This window comes from Patagioenas fasciata, chromosome 13 (assembly GCF_037038585.1).
Source record: "Patagioenas fasciata isolate bPatFas1 chromosome 13, bPatFas1.hap1, whole genome shotgun sequence".
NCBI classification, from domain to species: domain Eukaryota; kingdom Metazoa; phylum Chordata; class Aves; order Columbiformes; family Columbidae; genus Patagioenas; species Patagioenas fasciata.
In genome coordinates, this window is record NC_092532.1 from 4282248 (window position 1) to 4309132 (window position 26885).

At 44.6% G+C, this 26885-nt stretch overlaps 1 protein-coding gene across 2 annotated transcripts; it reads right to left on the minus strand.

Annotated features, from left to right (window-relative positions):
* Positions 1 to 3496: 3496 nt before the first annotated feature.
* On the minus strand, positions 3497 to 25881 carry N4BP1 (NEDD4 binding protein 1). Of its 2 annotated transcripts, XM_071814432.1 has the most exons (8): positions 25564 to 25686; positions 22544 to 22657; positions 19886 to 21630; positions 12031 to 12161; positions 11655 to 11751; positions 9088 to 9195; positions 7509 to 7616; positions 3497 to 5434 (listed from the first exon to the last, which is right to left on the minus strand). In XM_071814432.1, the coding sequence occupies exons 3-8, from the start codon at positions 21442 to 21444 to the stop codon at positions 5098 to 5100; spliced, it is 2340 nt and encodes a 779-aa protein (XP_071670533.1). In that variant the 5' UTR covers positions 21445 to 21630; positions 22544 to 22657; positions 25564 to 25686; the 3' UTR covers positions 3497 to 5097. The 2 variants fall into 2 exon arrangements, with proteins under 2 accessions (XP_071670533.1, XP_065704396.1); XM_065848324.2 differs by lacking the exon at positions 22544 to 22657 and having other exon boundaries at positions 25564 to 25881.
* Between the last annotated feature and the right edge of the window lie 1004 nt (positions 25882 to 26885).

Here is a 26885-nt window from a genome sequence, read left to right on the forward strand (position 1 = left end):
ATCACTGCTCTAACAGGAAACGTGTTTGTGGCTTTTAGTAAGTGTAGAGCAAGTGTAGAGTCTTGAATGTGGGCAGGAACAACCCCAGGTTCCAGTGTAAGTTGGGGAATGAGCTATTAGAGAGCAGTGTAGGGGAAAGGGAGCTGGGGGTCCTGGGGACAGCAGGGTGAGCATGAGCCAGCACTGGGCCCTTGTGGCCAGGAAGGCCAATGGTACCTGGGGTGGGTTAGAAGGGGGTGGTCAGTAGGTCAGAGAGGTTCTCCTGCCCCTCTGCTCTGCCCTGGGGAGACCACACCTGGAATCTTGTGTCCAGTTGTGGCCCCTCAGCTCCAGAAGGACAGGGAACTGCTGGAGAGAGTCCAGCGCAGCCACCAAGATGCTGGAGGGAGTGGAGCATCTCCCGTGTGAGGAAAGGCTGAGGGAGCTGGGGCTCTGGAGCTGGAGAAGAGGAGACTGAGGGGGGACTCATTCCTGGGGATCAATATGGAAAGGGGCAGTGTCAGGAGGATGGAGCCAGGCTCTTCTGGGTGACAACCAGTGACAGGACAAGGGGCAATGGGTGCAAACTGGAACACAGGAGGTTCCACTGAAAGAGGAGAAGAAACTTGTTGGGGGTGAGGGTGTCAGAGCCTGGCCCAGGCTGCCCAGGGAGGTTGTGGAGTCTCCTTCTCTGCAGACATTCAAACCCGCCTGGACCCCTTCCTGTGGAACCTCAGCTGGGTGTTCCTGCTCCATGGGGGGATTGACCTGGATGAGCTTTCCAGGGCCCTTCAACCCCTGACACTCTGGGATTCTGTGAATTATTTAAAGACAGAAGTACAGCCTCACTTCATGTGCAGGCTCCTCCGCATAGCAAGCTACCCACAGCTTGCCATCCCAGTTTAATACCGACATTACTATATATTGTCAAGCCTAGCGGTGCAGGTAGAGTAGGGTTAGAGTACGGGTAGATTTAGGCTCACCTGGAGCACATTCTGCAGGCTGTTGTCCCCACACGTCTGCACCCAGCAGGGTCCGGCTGTTGCTGCCCGTCCCTGTGTTTTCCCGCCAGCCTCTCCCCAGCGCCTCGCGCTCCCCTGCCCTCAACCTGCTGCTTCAGCTGCAGAGTGCGGCCAAGGCTCAGAAAACCAGCACAGCAGCCGCCCAGGCTGCCGTACAAACTGTCCCTTGTCACTGTGTCCGTCCCCAGACACCCTCCTGTTTCCCTCCCTGCCCCAGAGCCCTGAGGTGACACAAGATGGGGCCCTCAGAGGCCTCATCCTCCACGCAGCGGGGCTGCCGTGGGGCGGGTTGCAGGTGGATGGTGCTGGACCCAGCTGGGAGAAACCTTCAGGTGAGCCCTGGGCCTGTGCCGGGGCAGGATGGTGTCGTGGTGCGGTGAGGAGGGCTCACCAAGGGCCGCCGCGGTGAGGCTGAGGAGCTCGGCCACCCGCCACAGTGCGTTTTAGGCAAGTTGGTTCTTTCTCGGGCCTCAGTGTCTCTGAAAAATGGGAACCATTTAGCTGGCTATCCGTGTGCAATGTTTTCACTGATAAGGAAAAAAGATACTAGTCAAATATGCTCCTTGGTAATTCCATAGATCCTCATGTCAAAACCTTTTTCTTCCACGTTTCCCATCCATTAAAACCTAAGTGTTGTCTCAGATCTATCTATAAAATAATGGGGAATTATGTAGCAATATTTGCTCTACAAATCAACCCTCTGCAGGCTCATTCTCTGTGTTAAACAAAAGACGATTTACAATTATGTTGTTAGTTTATCATTAGTTGATTCATATTTTTTCACCGGCAGAAAGGACACACGGACACCTGCCGGACACACAGCGGGTCACCTGCCGCCACAGGCGCTCTGTCCGCAGCAGCCGTGCGGAGGGGCCTGTGCACGGCTGCCTGGGGAAAAACCTGCTCGGTCTGCAACAGTCCCGACAGATTTTTACCTATTCGTATTACGATTTTCATCTTTTTTTCAGTGAAGAACAGCTTTCCCATATATCACAGTGTTTTGACATTTCTTCATATTTTTCTCCATACAAGTTAGTATTAGGAAACAGTATTTTGCAATAATTACAACAGTATATTTCATATTTTTACACTGAGGTGCTGCTTCTCTTAGGTTCAGCCACCTCTGTCTTCCCAGGTGCCGGGAAGGTGCCTGCAACACACAAGGCGTTAACGCCGGTAGGAAGGAAAACCCAAACACCACGCTATGGGACACAGTGTGAGGACACTCGGTGGCACCAGCGCCGGGCCAGCGGGAATGACAAGGTCAGGTCACCACCCACGCAGGGCTGGTTTGTAAACCACATCACTCACTGGATGCTGCTTTTGCCAGCACAAAACCCAATAATATCTCTGTTTTCTATGGAGCTGGGACATTATACATATACCCAGAATTTCATGGGGTTTTTCTTGTTTGTTGCTGGGTCTTGGCACCTTTTAATATCATGGATAAACTCAGGGCTGTCCCGTTCAGGCAAAAGCAGTTGTCTCTACCTGGAATTAGGAATATCTTATGCCAGACAACAAGGAAGTTCTGAGCAAGGTCAAAGAAATATTCATTTATCTTCCCATTTCAGTGGAAATAACAAGAAAGCAAAAACTGTATTAGCAATATATACCACCTGACAGAAAATGAGTTTAGTCTGGGGATCAGGAGCATTGTGGCTACATTCCGACTTAAGTCTTGACCTTTTCCTCTGCTCACTCCACTCTAGGCACTTTGTACAGTTGATAAAGAAAAATCACAGACTAACTTTCTTGCATAAAAAGCGTATTATTTTCAGTGACAACAGGGTTTAGGAAACACCGAACTTCTATAGGACAGACATTGGTGATCACAGAGCCCTTTGTAGGTCAGCGCTGCGTCTTGGCAAACGCGCTGGTCACAATGACCCTGCCCACCCGACTAACGAACTGCCCACTCATTTACACAGACAAAGAAATTCAGATTTGTCTATTTGAATGTAGAAACATATTCAAACCTTTTCTCCACCCTCACTTGTATTTCAGCCCTTTTGCTTTTAAGTGAAATCTGATATCAGATCCCAGGGAACTGGAGAGAAAGCTGCTGTACTCATGCTTTAGGATAAGGCTCAGTATGACAGAATTTAACATGAGCTTTGTAGCTTGCATTTTCTTTACAGTCTAATTTGGTTTTTCTAATGTGAACACTTAGCACCAGAAACTGGTTAAAAGGAAGGTAAAACAGGCTTAAGCGTGTAGAGAGACACAGACACACAGTAATCGTCGCTTTGCTGCTGCTCTTGAAAGTGGTCCTGTTGCTCAGCTTCCCTCTACCATGTTCCTTTTTTCTCACCTTACTTTCGGGATAGATCCCAGGACAGATCCAAAGGGCTGGAGCTGGCTGTTAACTACAGCACACGAGCTCTGCACAAGAGAGAATGCCACTTCTACATCAACAGCATCACGTTCGTTAGTAGCTTAGCACAGCATTTGGGTTTAGAACAGGCGGGCAAAGTCAAACGGGTAACAGCACAGACTGTAAAAGATACTAAATTTATTCTGAAACAGCATTGATGGTAAAAAGAATTTCCAACTTCAAAACCAATGTAGGTTTCACATATTTTAAAACATAACAAATATCGTCCGTTGAAGAGAGTTGTGTATTTGCACTTTCTAATGGAAACCTTCCCTCTCCTACCTACTCTCGCATAGTATCTCTCAAACAGCTTGAACAGGCAAATGGATTTTCATGGTTTTCATGCCATCAGCACTAAGATTTTTCCCATACATACAAAGCTTCTTGTCTGCCTATAATACCAGAACGCTGCTTAGTATCCCTAAGTCATTCATATAACATACAGAATATAGAATCATGGAATCCCGTGTTGTCAGGGACCACAGGGATCACCTGGCCCAAGCTGTCCTGGCATGAGCCCGGTCTGGCCAAGCTGGCCCAGCTGCATCTTCCAAGTGCCCCATGTTGGGAACCCAGCACTGTCCCAGGGAGACGATTCCAAGGGCTGATCTCATGGGGGAAAGTTTCCCTCCTGTGTCAATGGGAATCCCCCCAGGAGTAACTTGTCCCCATCGCCCCGCAGCTTTTCCATGGACTCCTTGTCCAATGGGATCTCCAGTTGATTCATGGCACCTTTAGATACTGGAACACAGTGCTGAGCGTCCCCTCACGGCTGCGCCAGCCAGGGTCCCTCAGCCTTTCCTCACGTCCTCGGATCATCTCGGAGCCCCTTCCCGGCGGCTCTCAGCCTGTCACAGCTGTTTGGTACAGCGCGAACGAAAACTAAACACAGTTGGAGTTATCTGTAACACTCTTACAATTATCGTTATGCCTTGCCTGTCATCTTTCTTTATAGAAGAACGAGCACATCAGAACTTCTCAGAGCCTTCCCGTTGATCTTTACAAAGCACCAGATGTGAAACGCCCGGTGTGACAGCCCTTGAGCGGCACACGAACGCCCACTGCCCCCACAGTCACCAACCCGCTGCCAACACCCGCAGGAGAAGCGCCTGTTTCCACGCTCCACCGTGCAGGCGGAAGGAAAGGAGGCTCACACATACACCACATAGAACTCTTCATATGTGAAAATATTAAAATGGCCTGGTTTATTTCCATGGAGAAATAGTTTGAAGTTCCTAAGTGCAGGAGGCACCAGCAGAGCACAGGTTTGCTATGAAACACCAGGAACGGCCTCTGACAGGCGCATGGTTTGTGTTACAGCGTGGTATGTGTGCGTTGGGAAACAGATCAGAAGCTGCAGGAGGAAGTTTTAAGCCTCTGACATGATTTCTTCCCATTTGAGGAAAGGGGTTTTTAAAAAGTGCTAACACGCTATTTGAAGTGATAACAGCTCTTTAGAACTGCTACTGCTTCAACAAGCAATTCAAGTGAAGCGGAAGATTTTTTTCTTTCATAGAAAATATTACTACAAATCTGTAGTAGCAGCAGTTTTTAATTTACCCAAAACTGGCATCTATTAGCAACAGAACATACACAAAAAATATCTTTGTTTATACAAATAAAATTAGGTTCTGCATATTCACAAAGTCACTTTTTTCTTCACATTGATATTCAAATTTAGTCAGATCAGTTGTGATAATAAAACCCCCCGTATAAAGTTCAGTCAAGCACCATGGCAGACAGTGCGTTAAGATCTCTCATGAATGGATGATCAGCTAGGATTTGATCAATCTTCTGTCTCTGCTCATCATCAGGAAAGATGTTTATCAGGGCTTCTCGGAGCTGGACAGTTTCCGAGGCGGATCTCTGGGGCGGAATCGCCAGACAAGCCTTGATGTTTGTTTCCATCGGAAGCCAAGCTGACGGACGATCAGCATCTCCCCAGTTTTTAGGCTGCTGACTGCTGCTGGGTGGTTTGGGGACTGGTACAAAGAAAGGTGACTCCGAAGAGTATTGTTCACTGCTCTGTAAAGTCTTTTTTGATGACCAAAAACCTCTACGGAACAAAATAGAAATTCTTATTAAATTAAGGTAAAGATGCTACCAGTCTGTACAAACACACAAAAGCAAAAATGCACGTAAGTCCTATAGGTCACTGCTGCTCGGCTACTTACTGGAATCAAATGATAAGCATTTTTTCAAAGTGAAACAAACCAGTAGGTTTAACAGTTTTCAACTGGAATGTGGCACGACTAACAACATCACACAGGACTAGTTCCAAGATGCTGTGAGTACGTTACATGACATAATACCGCCACAGTCAAAGCTTATTTTACCGAAGTATCAACATCAGCATTATTGAGCTAAATGGATAAAAAAGATACATTGAAGACACGCAGACTGACTCGGGACATGTGAAAATGCTGACAGACCGAAGGGGCTTCCAGATGCTCCCCAAGACGAGCCCTCGGCTACTTCTGCTCATGACCATAAGCTATGCGCACAATTAGGTGAAGCCTTTGATCCCGTGTAATACCCTTAAAGGGGCAATGAGGTTTTCCAACAATTTCATGATCTGAATATTCTTCCTTAATTATTGAGATTTCAGACTTTGAAGAGTTTGCTGCTCTAAACTGCAAGCACTACAAAATCCAGGGCCAAGTCTACTGCAGATGCCACCAGGTAAGGCAGTGAACTGGGACTCCAGTTAGTCCGGTTTCCTACCACCAAGGGAAACTGTCTCTAAATTACAGAGCCCAATTTTAAAATCATTTAGGTTGCGACACCTCCCATTACTCAACGTGGAGAGGCTCTCTAATGGCCTGAGATCCTTCCAGGTTCTGATCTAATTCCTGGTGCCACTGGTGCTTTCTGCATCGCTGAACTCAAGTAGAAAAGTCCCAGGGAAGGAACAAAATTAACTCTTTACACTCGCACCTGTTATCTGTCTTAAAAAAGCCCACCACACATCCCCCAAAACCAAAGCCCAGTTCCAGTTCCTGGTTTAGAGACTGGAAATCAAGCTCTCCTAGAGTCTTCTCAAGAGAGTCTCTTTCCACATCTACAGCCACCAGTCACCTCTCTGAACACATTCTGGTTTCACTTTATTTTTCTTGCTCACAGATGGCTAAAACACAGCGTTCCAAACGGTATCTCTTAAAGGTTTTATATTAAAGCTTGAATACTTTCTCAGCATTTCCTACTGGAGTTGCTTTTTTCCTGTTAAAATTACATGCTTATTTTCAAATCAACCTGTGACCTACTGTCTCACTTTCCTCAATTGTTTCCATAGCTGAGATTTCTGCTTATTCTGGGTATTAATCCCTCAGTACAGCTTGCCTTTTCTATCGCCGATTTTTATTTACCTCTCTTGTTTCTAAAAGTTCTCTAAATACTCCTCACTATCATTAGCATCTATAATTCCTAAGGTGGTGAAAGAAGAACAAAGAGCGGCTTATTTGCTTGTGCAAAAGAGCAAACCCATTCTCAAGTCTGGGCGGTTAATGCAAAGCAAATTCGTATTGTGAATATATGCACATTTTAAAAGTACAACTCTATTAAAGGAACAATATGTTTATTAATATTTAAGATTATGAATAAAATACAAATGCGTTGAACAGCAATGCCTCTTTATGAACAGTATAGTGTGAAGTGAAATGCCTCTCCCGTGACAAAGAATGCGAGTGTAGAGTGTTTCTTTTGCAGCACCTATTGCCCCACTATGAGTAAGTGATTAACCAAGTTGTTTTAAATGACATCACCATAATTAACAGGATGCCAGACTCCCACAAACCCAATCCACTGGTGGTTCTGTGTGACCTTAACAGAGTCTGGACCACCTTTGTGCGAAAGCCACCACCATCAAAGCTCAGAGGAAGGGACTGTCTTACTTATCTTGGCTCTGATAGAGATCTGGATTAGCTGCAAATGTCACCAGTAGTTTCTGAACAGACTGACGTAAAAGGAAAAACATGGTTTTGTTAAGTTACTGCATCCTGCAGTGCTCTTGCTTAATTTTACTGCACCTCTTCTGTACAGATCTAAAGAGGTCTTCAAGTGACCCAGGAAAACAGTTTATTCAAATACGAAACTGTAACTGTCTCAAACAAAAGTGAAAACAGTGCTTATACCTAGAACAGCCTTCGCTTCGAAGGAAGTCGTCTAATCTAGGCCCGTTTCTTCCCAAAGGGTCATCAGGAACCATAAATATGTCACCAGCAAAAGTGTACTGGAGCAACCTGCAAGAGAGTTCTGTCAGTATTATCTGTTCCCAACGTGTGACACGGGACAGCCCTCAGCTCCGGCCAGGCCAGGCGGCGCAGAGCAGACACTTCACACCACAGCAGGAGCCACCGAGCTCGTCACCCACTGCTCGCTGTCACAACCATCAATGGCAGCTTCTGTGAACTCTCCCCATTACACAGCAAGTGTTGGATGACTGCAAATTTTTGCAAAATGAGAGTGGAATTTTCTAGGCAATTAGAGAAGATTTTCAGGTTGTTCTAACTCCCCTTCCTTGTAAGGATCTTCAACTACCTAGCTAAAATGCAGATGTTATCAGAAAGCCAGGCGACCAGCAAACATTGCATTAGCTGTTTACACTTAAGGCACAAAGAAACGTTTTTCTTTCATTCTGGGAGGGGGAAAATCTGCATTGAAGGAAACCACTTCAACTAACATTTGTCTGCAACCAGAGAATTTGGTATAGTGGAATTTCCCCTGAAGTAAAACTAATAGATGTTAACACAAGCTCTTAAAAAACCACAGACTCAGGATGACGTGCTAAGTATTCTTGCTAAAGTTCTGTAGGAGAACAGAACACTGTACAGAATTCACTCAAGAAATAAATACCCACGTGATTAGCCAACAACAATTCCATGTTCTCCCAGCTATCTTGTGAGAACACAGGGCAGTTTTCAATTGTTTATTTCGTCAGACCTACACAGACCCCAGTGGATGCGGTAGATGTGCCCTGAGAAGATGTCAGGGCGACTCTGAGGGAAATGTGGGCAACAGAAGATCATACCTTAATAGTCAAATGAGCTGATTTAACTGGAGGGGGGAGAAAAACAAAACAGAACAAACAAATGAGAAAAAAAAACCCAACCCAAACAACAAAAAGCAAGCAGGTGCACAGGAGAAACTGTAATTCCCAGAGAATTCCCAGGCTGAGGCTGGATATTTGACATGAACTCATCCAACCCAAAGGACACTCATCAACTGCAGGGAAATGACTGCAGGGATGTGTTGCAAGCGTTCATTATTTTGTTTAGTGATGCTTGTACTACAGCAAAGAGTGAGTGATTCTGAAACCGTGACACTGTGTGTCTGCATCAGCTTCATCTCTCCTTGAAGAAACGAGCTGTAACCACCAGTGCCTGCGAGAATGGACCACAAAGCGTCTGCTCTGCAGGGCCTGACATGGAGCTGCAGACGTGACATCGCGTGGCTGCTCCACCCCGCTCCTGCTTTTGTGAGCAATCAACACACATACAGTGAAGAATGTGTGAATAACAGGGACACTGGACTAGTCAGCACACGATTATAAGACCACGAATCAAAGCCATGAAACGCACACGGTACTTTGTTGGGCTCTACCAGAATTGCATGGCAGATGAATTAAAAATAAAGAAACCTACATGAAGGTCCAGTGCCTACAACTGTAAGGGCAGACAAGCTTCTGAGCTTTCATGGGAATACAGTACTTACCTTTTTTGAATGATTTCTCTCCAGGCCAGTGATTCTGTCACAAATTCTCTGAAGTTATCATTAGTCACAATAACACCTCCAGTTTTATCAGCAAGGTGTAATAAAAACCTGTAAAATTAATTTCAAAGGCCATTAAGACAATCTGCTGTGCTGAAAACTGCCCAAAGATGTAGGAAAACAAACCTCTCACCATCCAGGAGTGATCTGTGAAGTGCATGAAAACATGCACTTTGATTGCTAGGAAATGACTCTGTTTTGACCCACCATATAACTTTAAACAACATTTTAGGCAGGATGCATTTATTTAGTGAAGCAGAGTATCCAAGGGAGGCTTTTTTTCCATTAAAAAACCCTCACAAGCAAAATCCTCAAAACCCACAGGATTATCAGATTGCAAATATTTGTAGAGTTAAACGGTTTGTTTTACAAAGGAGTACAGTGTTTATTACACATTCCAACACAAACTTCTTTCCATGTACTTTTGTGCTTAGCACTAATGTCGGTGTTCTGCAGGTTAGATGTTTGCTCTGACAATGCTTGCTGCCATTTTGTTGTTAAATAAATGATGACAAAAGGTAATTCTGATTTATTAAGGAAAGCCCATGGGTTTTTTTACCTGTCTGAAAACAAACTTTTTTGCCATTTGAAACTATTTTAGCACAGAGACAGAATCACAGATAGAAAATGGATGGTGTCCTTCTAAAGGATCACGTACACTTTTGATGAAAGTGCAGCAACACTCATTTCCACAACTGTAAGTACTAGTATTTTATATGAAATTCTGGGTGTATATAAAAAAATCAGTATGTAAACAACACCAACTTGCTGCCTTGTACATTTTTTTTGCTACAATATTATTATTTCAGAGATCAGAATTACACAGAATCACACAGAATCCCAGAATGTCAGGGGTTGGAAGGGACCTGGAAAGCTCATCCAGTGCAATCCCCCATGGAGCAGGAACACCCAGCTGAGGTTCCACAGGAAGGGGTCCAGGCGGGTTTGAATGTCTGCAGAGAAGGAGACTCCACAACCTCCCTGGGCAGCCTGGGCCAGGCTCTGACACCCTCACCCCCAACAAGTTTCTTCTCCTCTTTCAGTGGAACCTCCTGTGTTCCAGTTTGCACCCATTGCCCCTTGTCCTGTCACTGGTTGTCACCCAGAAGAGCCTGGCTCCATCCTCCTGACACTGCCCCTTTCCATATTGATCCCCAGGAATGAGTCCCCCCTCAGTCTCCTCTTGTCCAGCTCCAGAGCCCCAGCTCCCTCAGCCTTTCCTCACACGGGAGATGCTCCACTCCCTTCAGCATCTTGGTGGCTGCGCTGGACTCTCTCCAGCAGTTCCCTGTCCTTCTGGAGCTGAGGGGCCACAACTGGACACAATATTCCAGGTGTGGTCTCCCCAGGGCAGAGCAGAGGGGCAGGAGAACCTCTCTGACCTACTGACCACCCCCTTCTAACCCACCCCAGGTACCATTGGCTTCCTGGCCACAAGGGCCCAGTGCTGGCTCATGGTCACCCTGCTGTCCCCAGGACCCCCAGGTCCCTTTCCCCTACTCTGCTCTCTAATAGGTCATTGCCCAACTTATACTGGAACCTGGGGTTGTTCCTGCCCAGATGCAAGACTCCAGGAACTGCTGTATTTTAACAAGGAAGATAAATTAAGTGCACTACTTGATATATCTTTGGCATACCAAGTTTTGCAATCAGGTCCATGACCGCACAATCTAACAAAACCAGGCATGCCCATGATGCAAAATCCTGGCAATTTTGTAGTCAGAAAATGAAAGTAGGAACAATGATTAGTAGGAAGGAATCCAATGTAGTGTAATGAGCTGCAAAACATCATTTCAAAGCTGTGAACTGCTCATCCATGCAGAATGCAGCTGGTTGCGGAAAAAACCTTAAGCAGCGTGTGCTTGTAACTGTGTCTTAAGACTGGGAAAATCTGGTGATTTAAGCAGCAGGAAACTCCCCCAACACCCAACAAAAACCCCTTACTGTTGTCTTGTTCACTGAAAGATGATCCCCATGTTTTGAAGTTGAATTTTGGTGCTCAATTTAACTTGGAAATGTACTAATCTACACTGCTCCAATTACACACCTATGTCTGTATGCCACAATGGCATCGAGGAAAAAACCTAACAAAATCGTACCTGGTGAGTAGCTGATTTATGCTAGTGCTCCCCAAACAGAAGAGAAAATTCTGGGGTAAACGGATGATCAGGAAAGCATAAAAACATTACTAGAAGACTAGTTTCTGACTCACTGCAAGTGATGACATTTGAAATGTGTGGATTTCTTTTTTTGTTAAAATTGCAACGAAAATTTACCATTTTCCATGAATTTCTGAAAACAGCATGTACAGTATTATTAGAGAATTACATGCAGAAATGTTTTTTAGGACAGTAAAATAACAGAAGTAGAGCTCGGTCTTCATTTGGATGCATAGCTCTCTGTCTAGACAGGTCGAAGAACGAGCTAACACAACCACTCATGAAGTTCTGAGCTTTTACAACCATTAGTCGCATGTTTAGGAAGATTTTGAAACCATGTCCAGTCCATACCTGTCATCATGAGCAGCAATTCTTGCTCCTAAAACCATCCTGGCAGGGGTTAAAGACAATATTCCAACATCCTGGAGCTGTGTTAAGAAATCCTGCTCTGTTAAAACATGAAACAACTGTTCTTAAAAACAAAGATTTGGCCATTAGTCTGAGGTATGATTAGCAGAGAAGATGGGCTATTTAGTACCTATTAATCTACAGAAATAACATTTCAGCGTCTCACACTGTGTATGGAAACCCAGTTACGCTGAGCACCCAGACTGCTGGTGCTTAATGTTTTATGAAGTGTTGCTTCTCCATTCATTCTTTGCAGAAGCGTCCAAAGAAATAGTTACAATGCAGTTTAATAAAAATATTAGGAAACTACTACCCTCACCTGTAATGAAAGGATCACGTCTTGTTCTCCACTGTGGAACGAACACAGTGATATTTCGGTGGCCACGTTTCCAAAAATAGTCAACAGCTATTGCAATTCCTCGACAGGAGAAGAATTTCCTTAGACCATGACTGAGGGCGAAAGAAAGAGAAAAGTGGAGAAATTCATTAGTTTTAGTACTACGAGTATAAAGAAAATGGAACAACCCTTTGCAAACTGAAGCTGGAAGTTACACATACGGCCCCACCAAAATAAAAGGGAGATGGATGTTACAGACGAGGCATCTTATAAGTGGAAAGATCCTCAGCAAAAGAAGAGAATAGAAACATCACTTTGCAGTTCTACAGCTCAGCTTCGTGGGCACGATATTTGAGTCATCACGAGTGGGTTTAGCTTTAAAAACAGTGGTGGTTTCTGAAGCCTACTGATTATAGTTTAAAATGCCCATAATCCAAGATTGTGGTAGTTCCAAATAGTCCCACTACAAACCAGAACAGCTCTGGTTCAACTGGTTCCCAAGGACCACATCCCAGAAGTGTTCTGATAATCTAAGATATCAGGGCCTTCACTCCATCTCAACAATCTGATCTACTGTTTTCAAGCAAAATAATGAAATTTCTTTGAAGAAAGATTTTCAAAACACTGTATTTTAGTGGTAACAATTTTTTTTTCCCCATTAAAAAATATTAGATGCTCATGACCTGGTTTTGCAACTCAGTTAAGTGACTTGACAGAAAAATCAGCTACTGTCTAAAACAAGCATCACAGATATTGGAGTTGATGACCCTGGGAGGTCCCAGGTCCCCCCCATCTGAACTACCCCAATAACCCTATATCTCCATTTAACAGACGGCAGGAACTCCTCCTTTAGCAATTCACTGACTAACCAGTTTCTGGGAACTGGGATTTGGGAGAATAACAGAATCTCAAAATAAAGCACAGAAGACAGAAAAAAAATATCAAGAATAAATTCCTACAGAACACCTATTAGCATCTTACATAAGGCTAAACCCAGTTTCATGCAGAAACTTTTCTGCTCAGGTTTTCACACATTAGAGGCTACACTTGGACAAAACAAAGATGCATTTGGCTAGAAAAGACAGATTCAGAACCGATGGCACAAACAGGCAAAGTGTTTCTTACAAGTAGCACATACTCTATGTTTTGAGTTAAATGTTGAGCCACTACAAAGTGCTCCTCATAACAGTGAGTAGTAACCAAGTGGTATTCATACTGTAAACCAGTCTCCTAGTTAACATGCAATTGTATGTTATAAGCCTACTAGTGAGCCTTACTAGTTTGAATGGAATCTTATCTTTAAATCCCTACTTTAGCCTACCAGGAAACCTTCTAAAAGGAGAATTCTTTAAAACATCTCCATGGAAACATTTCTACAGTGAAACTCAGCCTTCAGTAGCACTGGCACACGGAAAATAAGGAAGCAAGTGGTGACAGCCGGCATGGCTTCACCAAGGGCAAATTGTGCCTGACAAGCTGGGTGGCCTTCAACAGTGGGGCTGCAGCGCTGGTGGATATGGGAACAGCAAGGGATGTCATCTCCCTGGACTCATGCAAAGCATCTGACACTGTCCTGCATGACATCCTTGACTCTACATTGGAAAGACAAGGATTTGATGGATGGACCACTCTGTGGATAAGGAATGGTCACACTCAAAGAGCTGCAGTCAACAGTCTAAGTGGAGACCAGTGCTGGCAGGTGTTCCTCATTGCAACTGGCACCGTTTGACATCTTTATTTGCAACACGGACAGTGGGATCAAGTGCACCCTCAGCTAGTTTCCTGAAGGCCCCAAGCTGAGTGTTGTCATGATGTGCTGGAGGGACAGGATCCATCCAGAGGGACCTGGACAGGCTTGAGAGGGGGCCCATGAGAACCTCAGGAGGTCCAACACGGCCAAGGGCAAGGTCCTGCACCTGGGTCAGGGCAATCCCAAGCACAGATACAGGCTGGCCAGAGAATGGATTGAGGGCAGCCCTGAGGAGGACTTTGGAATGCTGGTTTATGAGAAGCTCAACATGACCCAGCAATGTGCACTTGCAGCCCAGAAAGCCAACTGTGCCCTGGGCTGCATCCCCAGCAGCGTTAGCAGCAGGTGAAGGGAGGTGACTCTGCCCTTTGCTCCGCTCTGGTAAGACCCCCCTGCAGTGCTGGTCCAGCTCTGGGTGCTCAGCACAGGACACACATGGAGCTGCTGGAGAGGGGCCAGAGGAGCCACAAAAATGACCTGAGGCTGGAACAGCTCTGCTGGGAGGACAGGCTGAGAGAGCTGGGGTGTTCAGCTGCAGAAGAGAAGCTCCGGGGAGACCTTAGTGCAGCCTAAAGGGACCTACGGGAAAGATGGAAAGGGACTTTTTACAAGGATCTGTAGTGATAGGATCATGGACAATGGCTTTAAACTCAAAGAGGGGAGATTTGGAGTAGATATAATGAAGAAATTCCTCCCAGTGAGGGTGGTGAGAGCCTGGTCCAGGTTGCCCAGAGAGGTGGTGGATGCCCCATCCCTGGAGACATCCCAGGCCAGGCTGGACGGGGCTCTGAGCAACCTGAGCTGGTGAAGATGTCCCTGTCATGGCAGGGGGGGCACTGGGGGAGCTTTAAGGACCCTCCCAACCCAAACCATTCTATGATTCTATTCACATATCCTGCTCAAAATATAAATCTATTAAGGTTCTCTGAATTTGGAGAGGAATGTTTTATGTAGAAGGGCAGAAAAATCAATAAGTTACACCTGAATGATAAAAAGCAAGTATCTGACTTACTAACAGAGTTTCTGGAGGAAAAAAAAATCCTATGCCAGACTTGCCATAATAAAATTAAGTGTTCTTGATGTCAAGAGCAGTCAAATAAAGGAGCATAATTATCACAGAAGACTTATTACTCGTAAAACCTTCTAGGTAATGAACTTAAAATGCAGCCATCATCCTTTCACTTTAAGTCAAGTATCCTGTTCAATAAACTGGAAACCTCTGGTAAATACTTTCACTGTATTAATGGCTCTCAATTGGACTTGAAGAGATGCAGCAGTCCTGACGATCATGTCGAAAACTGTGCCATCGCTACTCGTCCATTCTCCTGCTTTGGAGCTTTAACCCTGCTGAACTAAACAGAGCACTCTGGTGTTTAAACACTGACACCTAGAACAGCAGCTCTTGATCTGTCCTCTATGATCCAACTCTTGCTCTGTAGCAACTTCAAAAAAGAAGCTTAATATTTAACTTTAGCAATTCAGACATAGAATTAAGGTGAGCTGTAATACGCAAAAACATGTCATTGCTAGATAAGCAGAAATCTGAAATGCTTTATTTGAGCTAGGTAAACACCTGAAGGACGGCAAATTACCACAGATAGGACATCCAACTCAAAGACTGTATCTGTTCCCCAGCCGCCACTGTAAATACCACTTTTGGCTGTCCCAGTTCTTTAACAAACATGGAAGACCCTACACAGGTATTTCTTAAGTTAAACAAGAGATGATAAGGAGCACAAAGCAGCAAACAGCAGGCTGCTTTCCGGGACATGTAACATTTTCCCTTTAGTTTTGTAACTAAATTAAGTACATATCATTATTCGCAAACAATTCTAGCAAGATATAATTCCATCCAATTATTCTTTCATTCTGAGTTTCTTCCACATTTTAACAAAATTCAATTGATAACTACCCAAACAACTCCCTGGATGTTTGGGTCAGCCCTGAAAGGCCTGTTTTCAGCACCTAAAAAGAGGTAATGTTAAAAGTACTTGTTAGCAGCAGAGTGAACTCTGGGCTTGCCACCCTTCGCCAAGCACACTGCAAGTGCAGCTGGCATTAGGAGATCCATGGGATAGATTTAACAGATCCCTTTTTACTGGGTCACACACGGCAAGAGCAAAAAGCCCTCAGTTTCTTGCAAATGTCCGTAGCCTCAAGATACTGAGAAGCAAAACCGAAAACAATTGAAAGCAAAACTGAAAACAATTCTTCACTTTAAGACATAACAAAATCATGAGGCTTTATTCAGCCAGAAGGAAGCTAATGAATACCTATGTTAAAAAAACCCCAGGCCCCCCTTATTTAATAGGACATTTAAATATCTCAACGGTTCTGCTATTTTGAGGCAGTTCTCTGTCCTTTGCTTTTCATAAGCAGAGTTTTTCACGTGGTTCATCAACAAAAAGTCAGGAGATCACTGCTTATAGTGGTCTTGCAGCCAGAGAGATAGGCAGATGTTTATGTACCATCTTTTAGTTCATTGGTTTCAGGTGTATTTGGCTGTTCTTAAAACAAAACAAAACCTCAAAAAACCCCAAACACCAAAGACAAAAACCCCAATAAAAGAAACATGCAGAGGAAAAAAATAATCTCTAAATGCTAAAAGAAAAAAAGACAAAGAGGATGTAGTATAGTCGTTAGTTTATCGATGACTTCAACAATTTGCATTCCTCTTCCACTAACGCGTCTGGGAAATCGTTTTATAAAGCTCATGACTCAGCTGTGACTTGCACTTTTACATCACTGTTTTCTAAATAAGAGTCTGAACAATGAGAAAATGAGTCTGTTTTAAGAACTATTTACTGCAACAAGCCACTGTAATTGAATTAAAGCAGTGACAAGAGTTATGGGTCCTGTCAGGCTTCCCTTTTAAAGTTAGCAAGACTATAAAACGATAGAAAACATCAAGCTATTAATTCAATTAATCCTCCAGTGATTGACCTGAAAAGTTTTACTGTTGCCAGTCACTAAGGGACCAGCTCTGGGCTCTTTACCCCAGGGGCAATAAATTTGTAAGGATGATCATCACCTTCTTCCCCTAATGATCCCTTGGTAGGAACGGTTACATGTTCAGAAATCTTTCCACATTCTTTCTCATAAGCAGCAGACATTATTTAGATTGACTTTTGATGCCTTATCCGTGCAGTTAGACTTTCCAGACTAACTGCAAACATTTCTATATTGCTAGGTCCTTAAACTGCACCCAAAGCTAATAATCTTCAAAAATGTATGTTTTGTTCTGAATGGGGGGAAAAGGGATCTAGCAGGGACACGTGCAAATACGTGAGAGGCCGGTCAAAGAAAGAACAAGCAAAGCAAGATCTGGTTTTTATATGAATCAAGTCTTGTACGAATCAAGTTAAATCAGCAGAATTATTTCTGAATGAACAGCAGGTCTAGGAATGTCAAGGTATCATCTGACAGTTTCCATAAGTTATCAGCAAATACCAAGGTACAAAGCAGAAATCCTCAGGCTGGGACTGTACATAAAGGGAAGAAGTTCAGATTGATTCCCTAATTTGCTAAAATAATATTAACAGTTTTTTACTAGCGCTTCACAAAATGACAACAGGATTTATTATTTCTGTCCTCCAGCAAAATTCATTCCTATCACAGAGAAAAGGGAGTTAGAAGTATTTATTCTCCCTAATAACTGAAGAAGTTTTGCTATTCCATCAATTTTGGTGAAATGTTTAGGAGCTAAAGCAGATCCTTCATAATCAGAAAAGAACAATATCTCAGGGCACCTTTATCCCTCTCTGTGAATCCATTTTCCTCCCATTGACACAACTGTGTGTGGTGTACGTGCAGACCTCATTCACACGGTTACTGCTGGGAAACTGCACCAGCTGCCAGCCGCCCCAAACGTTACATTCATTTTAGGCCAGGCCTTGACATTTTCTTACAATACATCACATTATAGTCTTTTAAAAGACTATTTTCTTCCTCTGAACAGCATTTAAGCCCATTCTTTTGGGAAGCTTCATTCATCTAATAGCTGGAAGAAGAAGACATATATGTGTACCTGAACCAGTCAGATGTGGTTTTTCTCAGCCAAAGGGGATCACTGGTAGAACTCTGGTCTGTTCTTAGAGAACAACCTTGTCAAGAATTAGTTACAACTCAATACAATATAATACAGCTGATAGGAGGCTCTTCAGGAGTTCCCATCTCCAATAGTAAAATCCATATTTAAAAACAGTTCAAGTGTTTAAGAAACACTTAAATAGCCCAATCTTTTCCCACTCTGTCTGGGGATACAGATGATCTTTCTCAGAATTGCTATCGTTTTGTTCAAGTGCTCCACTGTGGTTCTGGCAGCATCGTTTGAATCACTGAGAACTGATTTCTGCGCTGGGAAGGGTTTAGTTCAGCAGAGGAACTCCGAACTCCCTAGCAAGTTCTCACAGTAAGTTTATTCTTTCTTATTGTTGCATTGATGAGTGGAGCAGGAGTCAGGCAGTTTGTTCTTAAAAACTACCACTTCCTCACTAAAAAGAAATATTACACTTGTCATTGCTCCTTTGCATATTCCAAAAGGACAAAAAAGGCCCCATAGCAAACAATGACAAAACCTTCGGACAGGCGTGCTTGCCAAAATTACTTAGCGTAAAAAGAACAAATCCCAGCCGCTGCCTGGAGAACAGCAATCAATTCAGGGGTAGCTGGGATGAGGCAAATGTTAAAGAATCAAGTGAAGCAGAACATTTTATGTCTCTTCTAATTGATTTTTGCTATTTCAGTTAGTTATAACAAACTTGCAAAAGAGAACCGTAATTGGCAATGCCCTCCACAGTCATCTACAATAGAAACACTGCGGGGAAAAAAAAGGAATTAGAAAATCTTGACAATAATGGAAAAGCCCTGCATCACAGCCAATGAAGGGCATTTCTTGATCTTCTCAGTACTAACTGTGCCCATTGCACAGGGTTTGTTTGCACGGTGCCTTGGCAGCCAATCTGTCACAATTATCCAGCAGCTCCATAATTGCCTACTGTTGTTCTCCTACCTTTTTTCAGGAGGAGCAGCAGACAGGCGTGCGAGCCCATGCACACACCGTTCTCAAACTTTGATGCAGGGGGACACAACACTTGCAAAAAGTAACACGACCCAAGCACTACTGTGTAATGTTGTTAAAGGGCAAATACATTACTTCTGTATAAGAACCTCCACTTTAAAATTACAAAATGCTAAGAGCAAAAGGTAAAGAAAAAAACCACACACACCCAAAACCCCAAATACTCTTAACTGGATGGTAACTCGACTTCTTTCTTAGCTGTGTGCAAAGCAAATCAAGTTTCAGGCCCAAAATCGCTTGCAATGGAGCACAGCTCACTGCAGTTGCTTACGAGTGATCTCATCTGCCTCTAATGTATATCTAGTTTTATGTCTCGTTGCCTTCTGCTCAAGTTCTTTTTTCAGGTTTTTTAGTATGTGGGCTTCACAAATCTGAGGTACCCGTTTTTACGAATTCATAAACTTCTACCAGAGCAGGAAAGTTAAGTCTTAACTGCTTGACAGAAAATATTCTCCAGAGCACTGCAATTACCAACCAAAGTTTACATAAAAAATCAGGGATTTTCCTTATGCTATTTTAACTGGTTATTGCATTTGTTCAACTTCAGACTATGTAATTTTTTTAAGCCAAAAGTAAATGCTACAAGAATTATTTCACAATAGAATACCCTACGACCACACTGTTCTAGCTGGATTTGTGTACTGAATTAAGTGTCACATAGTGCACCTGCTAAAAACTTCTCAATTTCCTTCTACGCACGGTATCTCAACAAAGAACAGTAACTCCAAACAAGTCAGTCGGAAACGAATGCTGTCACCGGAGACTAAGAAAAACTTGTTATGAGTTGGAAATTAAAACGGCTACAGTCAATCTCACATAATTTTTCATTATCAAGACTTATCATAACTTACCAATGCAGCCATTACCAGAAGCTAAAAGACGTGTACCCAGATCAAAAGCAAGCTAGAAAAAACTTTACGTATGCAACAGCAACTTGTTAGTCCCTATTTCATTTGAAAGTTCATCGACCGTTTAATAAAGAGATAGCTGAACAGCACAATACTTACGAAATGGCAACATTGCTTCCATCAATAATGATGTGTTTTAAATAGGGTTTCCCGGGTTCATTTTTCAACTCCAGCCTGTACGGCGTTTTCAGAGAGTCCAGGAATCGCTGCACTCCGGTGACGGAAGGGTCGGGGTGACGTCTGGGAGCTCCCGCTGTCTCTCTCTCAGGATGCGAAGGGTGGATTTGTGAAGACAAGATGTGCTCTGGGAGGGGATTTTCAGTGTTGCAGGGTTGGGAAAGGCGCTGGGTGAGAGCTCTGGCGTGAGCAGAGGAGCTGCCGTGGCCCAGCGGCTCCTCAAGGCCGGGATGACTGTTCTGTACAGGGGAGGGCCCTGCAGATCTTTGCTGAGCTGCAGTTTTAGTCTTAGCTGAGATACACGGCACATCTGAGCTCCCTCGGGCTACAAAATCAACATCTTTGAGAGCTCCAGCTTGTGCGGTGCCAATAGTTACAACGCCATCAGTTTCTAGATCACTTGACCTCGAACTGTGATTCTTAGCAGGGCAATACCTGTCTCTCTGTTTACTGCATACAGGTGAATTTTTACTGGAAGGAGAAGCAGGTTTGCCCACCAACATCTGCATTTTATCTTCTGCATCGATGTGCAGGTTTGGTGAATCTCTAAATTTGTGATATTCATTTTTTGTCTCCTTTGAAGAATGGCTGGATTTGAGTGGACTCTTATTGCTAGAAATTACTTTGTCTTCCAGCTTTTGTGAATTATTTGCTTTACTTCCTAAAGGAGGATTGATAGTTCTAGGCTTTTCAGAGGACTGTTCATGTTCTTTTTGAAATTTTACATTTTCCTTTTCGATTTCTTCTAGCAATGTTAATGGTTCCACAGATTGTCCCAGGCTACCAATAACTTTTTCTACAATATTTTGTGAATATCCCATCGTTCTGAAGAAGTTCACAAGGATCTTATATTCCATTTCCTCACTGATATCATCACCTTCTTTAAGGCAACAACCGGGATCACCCGATTCACTGCAGCTGTCCGAAAGCAGATCAATAACTGCATCGCTGTCTGAGGGATTACTGTGCGAAGCAGATTCCACCTCCTGATCATTTCCCCAAGAGAACTGCTTTTTAGGGAGCCTTTCCTCATCATCAGAAGATCTTCTTTTACAGGACTGCCTTTCTTTAGACACCACCGCCTCTAACGGGGGGACATTTATGGGAACAAAACTTGTTTTGGGAGCATCAGAAAGCACGGTGTCCATTTGCTTTGTCAGCTCGGTTACGGGTGTCCCGGCGTTGTTTCTGGCTTCCTCGCCATCTGCTCTTCCATCTCTGTTTGGTACCAGCTCTGTCGGGCTCTCAGAACCCGTGAGATCGATGACATTGCTCTCTGCTCCACAACATTCCGTTTGTGTGAGACTCAGGAGTTCTCTCTTCAGTGAGCTGGGCAAAATCAGTAAATCCATTGTATATTTATCTGCGTGTGCTTCCACAAATTGTCTGAACTGCTTTTTAATCTCCGATTCCTTGTCGCTTAGTAAGCTTTCATTGCTTTCAAAAAGCTTCACAAACTGCTGAACGTGACTTTGAGCCATAACAACAGCTTCTGCACCCCCTTTAATGCTGAGCAATCCTATTTCCAGCACTGTTATATCAGCACAGGTATCCTGGATCAGGCTGTTGAGAAACAGGCTCTGCGCACCTACAAAGATGCAGTGGATGTCCTTTGGGTAGTGCTCCTTTTCTTCCAGTTCGGGTTCACAGAGTCCCTTGATATACTCCTAGAAGGAGAAAAAGACAGCAGAGTCAATAGTTGTGAAAAGCTAATACCTACAGTTAGTTTTGGTCAGGTCAGGAGCAGGCGAGTACATTCGAAAATAAAGCCAACTTAGCTTAAGAAAGGTGAGAAAGTAAATACTGTTGGCAAACTGGACAATAGAGATAAAACCAAAGAGATCTGAAATTATTTTTAACAGATCTAGAAGGATAACTTTGTTTTGTATCCTCTTGCTTATAAATAAATTTACTTGAAACTGATAGTAACAGAGTATGTAAGTTGTAGCTTAAAGAGTTTAAAAGACAAGTCAAAAGATTTATATTCCCACCCCCATTCTTTGGTCACAGAGAACACACACTTCACAAACAAACAGCTTGCACTAAAGAATTCCACCTCGTCCATAGAACCGAACTTCTAAAAACAGTTTCTAAAGAGCATTTCCAAAGACTCATCACAGCAGTAGCTATCCTGTATTTTAAAGGTGTCATTGTATGATACTCATTCTACACTTACTGACTAAAAGACATGGATCCTGTGGCACAGCACAACATTACTAGTAGCCACAGCAGTAACCACCCATTAAAGGATATCCTATACTAAAAAACCAAACATGCCAAAAACAAATGACTAACCCTCTATCTGGACTTCGATTCCCTTATTAAGGAAGTAAAACATCTGTATTTTAAAACTACAATTGCCAGAACACCTACTTACAAAGAAAATCACACCCAAAAAGCTCAACAGCAAGGCAGCTTCCAACGGGAGCCTTTGAAAAAGCAGATGGTAGTGACAAATGACTGAGAAACTCCAGGCTCCAGGTACTTCTGTGTTCCAGAAGTTGAGGTTTTTAACAGATTTAGAAAAAGCCCAACCCATTGCTATTTCTCACACCTACAAGGTAACACAGGTAAACTCACCACACTGCCTTGTTTTAATGGTGTCAGCGTTTAAACTCTGTCCATACCGTATACTATTTCTTCTTCCACGTAGCATGATTTTTCCCCAAACTGTCTCTTCCTGTGCTTAAAATTCTGTAATGTAGTGAAACCAGTTTCACTGTATTTGCAGACTCCCAAGTATACCAGAATTTTATTATCTATCCTTACTCTCGGAAGTTAAACTTCTTTTTTAAACGCAATTGAAAACCAAAGCAAGGTAATGAAAAACATCACAGCACTTCCTGCCACCTCCAGCAGCACAGGTACCATTGCTATGACAAAACCTTTTAAAGGGCAACAATAAAGACATGCAATTGTTCGTACTTTCTACACAATAAACCCTCCAGATAAGGTCTGAAAACTGCTCTACAGGTAAGGTCAGTCAAGTCTCCTACACCCTTACAAGTATTTGGAGTAGGAAATATTTTGTATGTTATTAGGAAAAGCAGAGATTAGAAGATGGAAATCTTGTGCTGTAATTCAGGTTTTAATTTTCTGGAAAAAAGGAAAGTTGTCCTGCAGCTACCTGTAAAAGTTTCTGGAGTTTTTGTTCCCAAATATACAAGCAAATTGGTTTACAGACAACTTCAGTGTCAAATAATTCAAAACTCTCAACATTTGTAGGATTTTCCTTGTTTATGCCTTACACAGTCAAGCAATCAAGATTTTGAAAGCGGACTGCCCAGCCTGTGAATTCAAAACACATGGTGAAGATGCCCGCTGAAATGTATGTGTATTTAAACGTACAGACAAATGCTCATATATTGAGATTTTGGGTTTGAAAGCTGCCTTCTGCCTAGCCAGTGCTCGCACTGCCACTGTCATCCCATGATTCAAATAGCTATTGCTGAGTAATATTCATTTCATCATTAATGCTGAGCCCCCCCAAAGGTCAGCTGTACAACAGACTTAGCAAGATACTTCTGTGAAGATACTTCACAGAATTGGCTTCAAGTCGCACCAGGGGAGGTTGAGGGTGGATCTGGGGAACAATTTCTTCCCCAAAGCGCTGTGGGGCATTGGAACAGGCTGCCCAGGGCAGTGCTGGAGTCACCAGCCCTGAAGGGTTGGACAGACGGACATGAGGTTCTCAGGACATGGGGCAGTGCCAGGGCTGGGTTATGGTTGGACTCGGTGATCTTGAGGGTCTCTTCCAACCAAAACGGTTCTGTGGTTCACAGCAACAAGCATCACAGAGCCACAAACAGCCTACACGGCGCTCTCAGCTTGTTTAGTGGTTGGTTAAAAGGAAAATAATCTGCCCAGCAATCAGGGGGGGTGAAGCAGCTTTGAGGCTGGGGAACATCAGCTCTGCCTGGTGTCAGCAAGAGCTTTACTACACAGCTCCTGCCTGGCATAGACCGAGGTGAATCTGTAAAGCAGCTGTGAAACATGGCAACACTCAACCAGCCCTGAGAAACAGCTTGGCTTAGGGATGAAGAGGAGCAGATCACACAGGAAACTGAGAAACTGAGAAATAAACCTAACAGCAGAGTCAACTACGCTATTAAGCAGCATTATTTTATTGACAGCACTGGGGAGCTCAGGGGATCATCTTCCATGAGTGCTCCAGCAACCGGATGCTCTTACGTTGCTTATACTCACATAATTCACATAATACTTACATATGTATTACAATTTCTGGAAATTTTGACATACATCTATACTAAGAAATAATTGATGATGTTAGTTATAATTGTTTAGTACTTACAATATGTCTATTGACTATTAGTTAAATATAAACTAAGTGCTCTGCTTCTAAACAATGTATCACTTCGTCTTCTGCCTCCCTCCTGTCGTGCAGAGAGATCTAAAACTTGAATAATATCCCCTTGTTCTGCAGGTGCTCAGAAAGCATTTATGGTTAATGATGGGTACGTCTTTTGTACCTTAATCACAGGGTACACTAATTTAGTGTCCACGCAGGTTCGAACGTCTCAGAGAAGGAGACTCCACACCCGCTCTGGGCAGCCTGGGCCAGGCTCCGGCACCTCCCAGCAAAGAAGTTTCTGCTCATGTTCAGATGGAGCCTCCTGTGTTTCAGTCTGTGCCCGTTGCCCCTCACCCTGGCGTTGGGCACCACTGAACAGTCTGGTCCATCCTCTGACACCCACCCTGAGGTACTGATCACATTGATCAGATCCCTCTCAGCTTCTCCAGCTCAACAGCCCCAGCCTATCAGAGAGATGCTCACACACGCAGCTCGGCACACCGTAACCGCACTTTAACCCGGCCCTCGCCCGGTTCCCTCAGCTCCCCCCGCCCCGCTGCGTTCGGCCCCGCCCCGCGCGGCCCGTCCCGTGTCAACAGCCCCGGACACACCCGCGTCGGTTTCACAGAATCGCGGAATGTCAGGGGTTGAAGGGACCTGGAAAGCTCACCCAGTGCAATCCCCCCATGGAGCAGGAACACCCAGCTGAGGTTCCACAGGAAGGGGTCCAGGCGGGTTTGAATGTCTGCAGAGAAGGAGACTCCACAACCTCCCTGGGCAGCCTGGGCCAGGCTCTGACACCCTCACCCCCAACAAGTTTCTTCTCCTCTTTCAGTGGAACCTCCTGTGTTCCAGTTTGCACCCATTGCCCCTTGTCCTGTCACTGGTTGTCACCCAGAAGAGCCTGGCTCCATCCTCCTGACACTGCCCCTTTCCATATTGATCCCCAGGAATGAGTCCCCCCTCAGTCTCCTCTTCTCCAGCTCCAGAGCCCCAGCTCCCTCAGCCTTTCCTCACACGGGAGATGCTCCACTCCCTCCAGCATCTTGGTGGCTGCGCTGGACTCTCTCCAGCAGTTCCCTGTCCTTCTGGAACTGAGGGGCCACAACTGGACACAATATTCCAGGTGTGGTCTCCCCAGGGCAGAGCAGAGGGGCAGGAGAACCTCTCTGACCTACTGACCACCCCCTTCTAATCCACGTATCCCCGGAAAGCGCTGACTTCCCCCCCAGCCCCCCGGGCCTCCTCCCCGCAGCCCCGTTCGTGTCCGGCTCCCCCCGGGCTGTACCTTGGCGCTGCGCACGGCCTTCCCGCCGCCCTCCAGCTGCACCCAGATCCTGGCGGCGGCGGGCGGGGGGCCGGGCGGCGGGAGGGCGGCCCGCCAGTCCCCCTGCGCCCCCAGCACCGCCAGCCGCACCTCGAACAAGCCCTCGATGCGGCCCCGGCTCCCCTCCAGGAGCCGGCTCTTCTCCGCCGGAACGGTGAACTCATCCAGCCCCTGCCCGGAGCCGCGGGCTGCCCAGCGAGCCGCCATCAGCGCCAGCCGTTCCGGCCCGCCATGGCGCCGGGCCGGGACAACACCGCGGGGAATCCCCGGGCTCCCTCCGCACCGCCTACGTCATCACCCCGCGACGGCACCGCCCCGCGACGGGAAGCAGCCGCGGCGCCATTTTTAGGAAGGGCGGCGGGAGCGCTCTTCTCAGAACAGCCCGTCTGCCACTCAGGCAACTCCCGCTCTCCTAGGAAACCTTTCCCAGAAAACCTTCCCCTTTTAACGCTTTCACAGCCCAGAAGTTTGGGTTTAACACATAGCCGTGTTCTGGTGTTGTCTTGGATTTAATTAAAAAAGAAACCTTAACTTTTATCCCTCGTGGTGGGCCAAGTGCAGCCCCCATCCCCGCAGCCTTAGCTGTGATAGAAAACAGAGGACACGTTTTTTACTTTAAAAAGCCTTAAAATGAGACGTGAAGGATAAGATCTTAAAGCGTAGCTCTGGGGCTTCACCGGCCTTTTGAACGCTTGGAGTTGGCAACACTGACCAGCTGTGGCACAAAGAAGTAAATAATTTATTTCTTCTCTTCCCATCCCACACCCAGGTAAATATCTTCCAAATTCCCCCTCTTTGATTCCCAGTTGTTTGTCCATCTCCTCACCGTGAAGTTAGTTTTTAGTAGGTGTTCATTAAATGGCTCCTCCTAAGGGGGGATGGATCTTTTGTGGTCAGGTATCTAGCTGTACATATGTTGGTTTAATGTGTTTATATGCTACACCAGGAAACGATTAACATAAAAATATAAAATATTATTTCCATGAAGCTACTTGTGTCCCTGTTCTGAAACTTTTAAACCAAACCAGAGTTTGTAGTTCTTAGCACATTGGGAATTCATGCTCAATGCTGAGTTCCAAGTAGAAATAGAGACATTTTCCTCTCTGAAGGTGAAGTGGTCTCTTTGAATCCAATATAATTTTTGCCTGTGGCGTGGTAAAATGTAAGAACGTAGATCTGTATACACACACATACATTCTAAACAGGACGAGGTTTGGCAATGAGTGCCACATTCCAGAAAGATGCTGTATTGTTATGACGATGTTTTTCTTTTCTGGTTTTGT

What these genes read in the sequence shown, in the direction of transcription:
- N4BP1 (XM_065848324.2), bottom strand. Translation starts at nt 25,809, where the DNA reads ATGGCGGCTCGCTGGGCAGCCCGCGGCTCCGGGCAGGGGCTGGATGAG. An exon ending in GGAAGCAATGTTGCCATTTC is followed by an intron (nt 12,162 to 19,885) that starts GTAAGTATTGTG and finishes TTTCGCCCTCAG; the next exon opens with TCATGGTCTAAGGAAATTCT. An exon ending in CGAAGCGAAGGCTGTTCTAG is followed by an intron (nt 5,435 to 7,508) that starts GTATAAGCACTG and finishes TTTGTTCCGTAG; the next exon opens with AGGTTTTTGGTCATCAAAAA.